This window comes from Gasterosteus aculeatus, chromosome 20, assembly GCF_964276395.1.
Source record: "Gasterosteus aculeatus chromosome 20, fGasAcu3.hap1.1, whole genome shotgun sequence".
In the NCBI taxonomy this organism is placed as follows: Eukaryota; Metazoa; Chordata; class Actinopteri; order Perciformes; family Gasterosteidae; genus Gasterosteus; species Gasterosteus aculeatus.
In genome coordinates this window covers 11,206,767-11,215,907 of record NC_135707.1, presented here as the reverse complement: position 1 = coordinate 11,215,907, position 9,141 = coordinate 11,206,767, and the positions used below count along the sequence as shown (strand labels likewise).

The window sequence follows — 9,141 nt, the reverse complement described above, 5'->3', positions numbered from 1 at the left end:
ACTTGCTCATATGTGGGAAAACGCATCGCTATTAAACAGCAGCAGTCACCCAAAATAACCGGAAAAACAGTTAACACGGTGAAGAACTATAAATATTGCCTTTTCCTTTTTTTTTTTTATCCGCTGTACAGGCACGTACACAGATAGACTCCTAGTGGTGCTCGAGCACCTGCCCTTTTGTCCAAGATAAGAAAAGCTCCCCTTCTGCTGGAGCACAATTGTTTCTTTATTCATCAATATTTAAGAATAACAATTTCTCTCTGTCATCAATTCCCCGCAAATGTGTTTTGATTTCCGACGGGGCATTTATTTGAGTTATTGTGAGAATTTTGCCCCCGCGAACTGCTCCACGGCTGCAGCATAAATTAAACTCCAAAAGTTTCCTGGAACATTCTATCATCCGATGTGATCAAAATTATAAGAACAAATCATAAAATTAAGCTATTTGTATTGCTAAATGCTTATACTTTTTAATATATAAAACTTGGTTTATACATGGGCGGCACGGTGGCGTGGTGGTTATAGCACTGTTTCCTCACAGCAAGAAGGTCATGGGTTCGATTCCGCCCAGTGGCCTTTCTGTGTGGAGTCTGCATGTTCTCCCCGTGTCTGCGTGGGTTCTCTCCGGGTTAATTGGGGACTCTAAATTGCCCGTTGTGTGAGTGTGAGTGTGAATGGTTGTGTGTCTCTGTGTTGCCCTGCGATTGGCTGGCGACCAATCCAGGGTGTACCCTGTCTATCGCCCGAAGTTGGCTGGGATGGACTCCAGCCCCCCCGCGAGCCTGAGTGCAGGATAAGCGGTCTGACAATGGATGGATGGATGGATGGTTTATACATATTTACACTATAATTCAAGGGTGGCGTCTTTCTTCATCCCTTCTGCTCTCACACAATCAAACATCTTTTAATGGTATTTCATTTTAATAAGACACAATAAATTATATTGAAATAATTGGGCACGTGATGTAGTGAAGCGAGGTGGACGTTGGCCCGTAGGCTCTTAGTGTGAAAACGCCTGACTATTAAACCGTAGCCCAAAATAACATGTGCTGCACAAGATACATTTTTGAAACTTCCTCTTTTGTAGAAATGGTTTCTGATATGACTTGTAAGAACAGTAACAGCATAGAATCTGAAAATTGGCCTTTATTTAGCATATATTTAGCATATTATATAAAATAAAGAAATATATGTCGAAAGAGATAGACTTCTAACAGTTAACAGATGGTGAACTATAATTATTGCCTGTTGATTTTCTTTGTTTAATTCCTTAATTGAAACCTCATAAGTGCCCTGGAACATTCTATGATCTGATGTGATCAAAAATATATAAACAATAATAAAAAAAAGTTATTTTTATTGCTAAATGCTGTGTTGGTTTATCCATATTCATACTGAAATTCAAGGGTGGCATCTTTCTTCATCCCTTCTGTTTTCACACAAACCTTTTTCATTTAATGTTTTTTCATTTTATTAAGACAATCATATTGAAATAAGCCTTGGTTGTCATGTGATGCAGTGAAGCTGGGTGGACGCTGGCCCGTAGGCTCTTCAAACAAATCTAATTTAAAACCTCTTAAAAGACCCGAACACAGTGTCAACCTGGTAGGACGGCCTTACAATGAACCAAAGGACCAGAAATAAAACACCAATATCAGCAGGTGAGAAAATCTCGACATCTATCATTGAATTAACCAGGTTCATCTCATGGCGACATAAAACACCCGGGCGGGGGAAAGACTTCCTTATTCTTCAAGAGACACAAAATTGTAACTGATGTGTTCAAAATGAATACACTCTGGACAAAGGATATCTTGGATTGAAAGGTTGAAACGTATTCAATAAAGGAAAACGTGAACATCTCCGCAGTATGCATTTTAGGACATCCTCAGATCTGACTGGAGGTTTGACGGGAGTTTTGTCTGAGGATGACAGGTTTTTCTGAGACTGAAGCCGTTTCGCCTGAAGCATAGTTCATGCTTCTGCGTTTTCAGAGCGACGCAAGGAAACGCAGACGCAAGAGCCGCTTGCGTGCCTTTTTACACCTCCTTGCGTGCTTGCGTGCATCGACCCATTTTTCTAGGCTCAAGCGACGCAAGTCTCCCGCAGCGCACAAGTCTGCGATTGGTCTGCTAAAGCTGGCGCATGCTTCTACATCTGCGTCTTTACGCACCGTTGTGCCGACGAACTCGTTTCAACTCATGGTTCAAAAAGGCTTGCGTGTGTTGCAGAGCAATTCACCGCCAGAACAATAGGGTGGAGTAACGTGTTTTTGTTGAAGACGACCATCACAGTGTGTGGGTGCCTCTAATAGTTGGACTACAGCAGCGTCGGGTGGGTGCTGCTATGAATAACCAATTTGAACCGAATTCTCATCAGGTCGATGAGAATTGAGGAAACTGCGGCATGCTGGGGGGGAATCATCTGGATCCCCTGACCGATTTTGTCGAGGCAATAGTCTTATTTGAATAAAATTCTAAAACCGGATTATGAAACAATGATTTATTAGTTAGAAGTTGCGATAAGTGACAATTTTTTTCTTTTATGGTATTCAACACATACAAGTGATCCATTTGACATTCTACCTTTTATGTTTGGGTTTTATGCAATCATTCAATTAGCTTAGTTGAACATTATTTAATTTTTCCTTTTAACTATAAGTCAACTGCCATAAAACCAAAATAAGAAGAAGAGATCCCCCTTGTGGCAGTGGCAAGCAATGGTAAGTCTGTGGCGGTCGTCAGTAAATCAGTGGCAACTCCTCGCTACAAGGAGGCATCAAATATTACACGAATGCATTTTAGTTGATTTAGTTGATTACATTACATTGAATACAATCATAGCTTTGCATCGGTATTCTATTGCTTTCTAAGTAAAGAAAATTACGTTTTATTGAAAAACTACAGCCGACGCAACAGTACGACGTTAGGTGTCGTCAAACTAAAGGACAAGTGCGAGTGAAACGACCGTGTGAACTTTTTTACCGAATCAAATATCCAAAGAAAGAAGAGTGAGCAGCAGGATGGCAAACTTTGTGACAAGGTCAAGGGTTCTGGTAACAAATGCAGAACAAATATAAGATTTAGAAAATGTTAAAGGTTAATCTGAAACAATTGATGATGGGTTTATGACTAAAAGTAAAACCTGAAAAGTATTGTTCTCATATTATATATTATTAAAAATATAATATTATTAAAAAGAAAAAGTAATACAAGCTTAGTTAAGAGCAAAAGGCCAACTGGAAAAACTGGAATAATGTTCTACTTTTAAATGATAGAGTCTGTGCTCTTCCTAATAGAGGCACATTGTGTTCTGGGTCATCTGATAGTCAAGATGTTTGTGCGTTGATGTTTCTAATCTTTTGGTGCCAAAGATGATCGTCTACATCCGAGGTCGACTACCAGCACTTGGGTTTTGCCCAGAGTTTATCTTACAACTATTTATTCCTGCTCCAAAGAGGAAACCCTTCAAGTAGGCTTGGCATGACTTGTATGTGTGTCAACTGTCTCCTGTTGGCAAACATTAAATGTCCTGTTTTGATGATTTTACACTGGTGTTGTGTGACAATTTGTCTAACACTAACTTAAAAATAAACACTAAAATCTAAATTTGTCTAGTGCAGTGTGTGCTGTATTGAGAGAGGAAAATAAACTAAGGGAAGTGAAACTGTCACGTGACAAGCTTAGAAATATGTGTCACTTCATCCACAGCTCCGACCCGCAGACAGCGAGATGGATTCTGTCAAGTGGCCGATGCTTTTTGTGTGCCTTTGCTTTAGAGGTATGTGGCATATTCTCAACACTGTAAAACCAGCTACCATATCTTACTGCGCATTAAAGGTGCAGTTAAAACGTCATCTTTATGTCTTAATATAATTTTCCCTGGATCAAGATTATGATTTTGAAATAGATTAGCATTTTTATGTAAGTCCTTCTCTTCTCTGCTTTATCTCGGTTACTTTTTATCCCTTTTTCCTCTACAACAGTTACTCAAACTATAGATCCATCTTGGACAGTTAAGGTGCCATCCTCAGTTAAAGCTCTCCCCGGATCCTGTGTGTTCATCCCCTGCTCGTTCAACTACCCAGATACAAACAATCGGATCACTGAGTTCTTGGGGATGTGGATCATCGCTGGTGGTTCATCGATCATTTATCACCCAGACGAGTCGAAAATGATCAAGGAGTTTCAGGGTCGAACAGAGCTGCTGGGAGACGTGAGACAGAAGAACTGTTCACTAAAGATTGATCCCCTTAAATCAAGTGACAGCAGGCCTTTTTTTTTCAGGATTGAAATGAAAGGCTACGCCAACTGGTCCTACGCAGAGCAGACATCCATTACAATGATGAGTAAGTAATAAAATCAACTGTCACCACACTTCTGTAACAGTACAGTTGATTAAGCATTTTGAAAGAAGTCTCTTGGTAATTATCATGTTCCATTCAGTGAATCAGGACAGTATTCATTGATTTCTTTTCTCGTGTTATTGGCTTACATGTTCTACTTCAGAGGTTAGTGAAAACAATCAAGTCTCAAGTCAATCAAGTCATATGTTTGCTCTGAGGTTTATATGCGTTATGTTAAAACCACATAACAAAAGAAGTCTCTTTGTTGTTCTTACAGGTGAACTGAATGACATCACTTTCACCGTGAAGGAGGATTTAATGGAGGGTCAAACTGTGGTTGCGTCCTGCTCTGTTCTTCACTCCTGCCCAACTTCTCCACCTGACTTCACCTGGAGTCTCCCCGGAAAACAACATTTCCAACCACGGCAGCTGGGCGATGGCCAGTGGACAGCGACATCGACTCTGCATTTCCTCCCTACCAGAGCTGATCACGACAAGCTCTTAAGATGCAACGTGACATACAAGGGAGGGCAGAGCCAAAAAGCAGAAAAGCTCCTCAGAGTAAAACGTAAGTTTGACTTTTTACTCCAAGAGCTGAGCATTGACTTTACTTTTTAGCACACTGCCAAATGTACTACATCGTGGCATCATGAGCAGTTCATTGTATATTTCAGGAATCAGGAAACATTTATTGCAAAATATGTCAAACATACAAGGAATTTGTCTTAGCGGTTGGTGCGTGACAGTAGACATAAAACAGACAATAGACAACAAGATAGCAGTGCACAAGTAATAAAATAAAATGAAATGCTAGTGCAATGCTAATGCAATTTACAAGCAGATGCACCAGTGAATGTGAACGTTGGACACAAGTCAGATGTAACGGAGGGAGAAGCGGTGCCACTGAACTGCTCTTGTGATGCTCACCCTCCTGCCAGCTATCAGTGGCACGATAAAACCGGTGCTAAACTGCATGAAGGAAATGCCTACATGCTGCCAAATGTCTCCAGACACACAGGAGCCCTGTTCTGTACTGCCATCAATGACATAGGAGAAAAAAAATCCCGTGCTGCTCAATGTGTTTAAACAATCAAAAGAATACAACGATAAAGGAGTTTTCTTTAATATATATGTATGTATATTAATACCTCATAAAATGATATTGTTGTTTTTACAGATATGCCCGAGATCAAGACGGCCTCCTCCTGCTCTTCAGAGGCAGATATGGTGAAGTGCGTGTGCATTGCAGAGTCCCAGCCCGTCAGTATGATCCATTTTGTGCTTTCTGACAGAGTCCTGCCAAGAGTGAAGGTAGAACAACATGGCACCGTCACTATCGGAACTCTGCATGCAGAGTTTGAATCTTCTCGTGTTGTTCTCTGTGTGGCCAACAACACGCTGGGCAATGCAAACATAACACTCTCTTTACCGGTTAACTGTAAGGAAGATTTGTATGTATTTCTAGAAGTGCGTCACACAATCCTCAATTTCCTATTGATGAAGAGAAACGTGTCTCCACTGTTTCTGTTTGGACAGGTACGATGCAGAATCTCTATATTGTCATTGCTTCTGCAGCAGCCGGGATTTTGGTGACGGTTTTAATAGCTGTCAGCGTTTTTATAAAATGGTAAGTTTAAATAAAACTAAATAAATGTATTTTGCTTGTCTGTTATGTGTCTTTTCCCCCTCTAGTATATTTTATAAATATAGAATTCCAATTTGAAAAGCCAAAGTTTCTCATCATAGTAGAAGCTCGTGCTTTTGACCATGTGGGTGCCGAAAGTCAGCTTCTAAGTTCTTACACGATTTTGCTGTTGGCATTGTTTGGTTTCAATTGTTATGAAACGTTTTATTAGTTTTATTTTACTTTTCTCAAAGTAAAAACCCTTATTCTCCCAGCAAGGGGAAATCTGCTAATGCACAAACACGTCACATCGTCCCTGAGAAAACGGACAAAGACATGGCGCTCCCTCACTGCTCTGCTACTAAAAGGTTTCTGTCATTCACTTTAGTTTGAACAAGACAATGCTAATGATGTAAAATGACACAACAAAGATAATCTAGAATAATCCTTAATGTTCATTGAAACGTGTTTTCTTCATTCTCAGAAAAGAGAAGCGTTATGAAGATGTAAATTCTGATGACATCTTTGACAACGATCATCTCTATGGCAACATGGAGGTATGTTCATTTTTTTCATTCGTTTGTTCATTGTTTCCTTGCAAGAGTGAAGATTTAATTTGTTTCCCCCAGACTGACTGCGATGACGCAATCTACGCAAATGTGTAACTTTGTTGAATTCATTGGAGGAACAGTTGCAGTCCCTCTGTTGCCAACGGATGTGCATCAGGAAGCTGTCAACATATTATTACCCTCTTCTTTTTGTATGTCAAGTGAGATTTTTATGTCTCCGTAATTCATAAACTATCAATGTTGTTGTTTTTAAAAGTTGTTCAGTTAAGCTTGTTTTATCATCAGTAACGTATTTGTCTTGTTACAAATCCCCATAAAACGACTGCAAGAAGTTTACATGCTGATATGTGTGAAAACTCATCACTATTAAACAGTAGCAGTCACCCAAAATAACAAGTTAGGTCTCTAAACTTCCTGTTTTGTAGAAATGGTTTCTGATAAGATGATTTCCGAGAACATTAACGCCATAGAACCGGAAAAACAGTTAACACGATGAAGAACTATAAATATTGCCTGTTCCTTTTTTTTTTTTTTATCCGCTGTACAGGCACGTACACAGATAGACTCCTAGTGGTGCTCAAGCACCTGCCCTTTTGTCCAAGATAAGAAAAGCTCCCCTTCTGCTGGAGCACAATTGTTTCTTCATTCATCAATATTTAAGAATAACAATTTCTCTCTGTCATCAATTCCCCGCAAATGTGTTTTGATTTCCGACGGGGCATTTATTTGAGTTATTGTGAGAATTTTGCCCCCGCGAACTGCTCCATGGCTGCAGCATAAATTAAACTCCATAAGTTCCCTGGAACATTCGATCATCCGATGTGATCAAAAATATATGAACAAATCATAAAATTAAGCTATTTGTATTGCTAAATGCTTACTTTTTAATATATAAATCTTGGTTTATACATATTTACACTGAAATTCAACAGTGGCGTCTTTGTTCATCCCTTCTGCTCTCACACAATCAAACATCTTTTAATGGTATTTCATTTTAATAAAACACAATAAATCATATTGAAATAATTGGGCATGTGATGTAGTGAAGCGAGGTGGACGTTGGCCCGTAGGCTCTTGGTGTGAAAACGCCTGACTATTAAACCGTAGCAGTCACCCAAAATAACATGTGCTGCACAAGATACATCTTTGAAACTTCCTCTTTTAGAAATGGTTTCTGATAAGATGACTAATAAGAACAGTAACCGCACAGAATCTGACAATCTGCCTTTATTTAGCACAAATTTGCATTCAAATAAAGAAATATATGTAGAGAGATAGACAGACTTAACAGTTAACATGTGGTGAACTACAGTATAATTATTGCCTGTTGATTTTCTTTGTATAATTCCTTAAGGGAAACCTCATAAGTGCCCTGGAACATTCTATAATCTAATGTAATCAAAAATATATAAACAATTAATAAAACAAAGTCATTTTTATTGCTAAATGCTGTGTTGGTTTATACATATTCATACTGAAATTCAAGGGTGGCATCTTTCTTCATCCCTTCTGTTTTCACACAAACCTTTTTCATTTAATGGTATTTCATTTTAATAAGACAATCATATTGAAATAAGCCTTGGTTGTCACGTGATCCAGTGAAGCTGGGTGGACGCTGGCCCGTAGGCTCTTCAAACAAATCCAATTTAAAACCTCTTAAAAGACCCAAACACAGTGTCATCCTTATAGGACGGCCTTATTATGAACCAAAGGACCAGAAATAAAACACCAATATCAGCTGGTGAGAAAACCTCGACATCTATCATTGAATTAACTCAACCAGGTTCATCTCATGGCAGCAGTGACACAAAACACCCGGGCGGGGGAAAGACTTCCTTATTCTTCAAGAGACACAAAATCGTAACTGATGTGTTCAAAATGAAGAAACTCTGGACAAAGGATATCTTGGATTGAAAGGCTGAAAAGTATTTAATAAAGGAAAAAGTGAACATCTCTGCGGTGTTCATTTTAGGACATCCTCAGATCTGACTGGAGGTTTGACGGGAGTTTTGTCTGAGGATGACAGGTTTTTCTGAGACTGAAGCCGTTTTGCCTGAAGCATAGTTCATGCTTCTGCGTTTTCAGAGCGACGCAAGGAAACGCAGACGCAGGAGCCGCTTGCGTGCCTTTTCACACCTCCTTGCGTGCTTGCGTGCATCGACCCATTTTCCTAGGCCCAAGCGACGCAAGTCTCCCGCAGCGCACAAGCCTGCGATTGGTCTGCTAAAGCTGGCGCATGCTTCTACATCTGCGTCTTTACGCACCAGTGTGCCGACGCACTCGTTTCAGTGTGCATCTCTTCTACAAGGCCACCAGACATCCAGGCGACCTGAAATCGGACTAAGTATCTCTTTCTTTAAACCAAGCTAGTCTGCTAAATTTGTTGTTGATTCTAGTGTCTTAAGTTAATTTGATTGCTGATTTGCTTTAGTTTTTGTCGTCTCACGGCCAGTTCTCCTTGTTTGAAGTTATCTTGGTTGCTAGTTTGCTCAAGCTCTTTCAGTCTTTTAGTGCCAGTTTGTGTTCTAGATTCTACTATTAAGTTAACTGCCAGTGTGCCCTCCTAACTCTGCTAGGTTTTGACCTGATCTAAGTCTGTTTAG

General features: G+C 39.7%; 1 protein-coding gene and 1 pseudogene across 3 annotated transcripts in view; one reads left to right on the top strand and one right to left on the bottom strand.

Moving 5' to 3' along the window:
* LOC120812996 (myelin-associated glycoprotein-like) overlaps positions 1-9,141 on the bottom strand; it is a 75,583-nt pseudogene that overhangs the window by 42,913 nt on the left and 23,529 nt on the right. The window lies entirely within an intron of this gene.
* LOC120814359 (sialic acid-binding Ig-like lectin 14) lies at positions 1,553-7,467 on the top strand. 2 transcript variants are annotated; one of them, XM_078095228.1, is made up of 10 exons: positions 1,553-1,661; positions 3,711-3,780; positions 3,986-4,348; positions 4,623-4,913; positions 5,187-5,423; positions 5,523-5,783; positions 5,882-5,972; positions 6,245-6,337; positions 6,454-6,526; positions 6,599-7,467. In XM_078095228.1, exons 2-10 carry the CDS (start codon positions 3,732-3,734, stop codon positions 6,632-6,634), a joined length of 1,494 nt encoding a protein of 497 aa, XP_077951354.1. In that variant the 5' UTR covers positions 1,553-1,661; positions 3,711-3,731; the 3' UTR covers positions 6,635-7,467. The 2 variants fall into 2 exon arrangements, with proteins under 2 accessions (XP_077951354.1, XP_077951353.1); XM_078095227.1 differs by lacking the exons at positions 1,553-1,661; positions 5,187-5,423.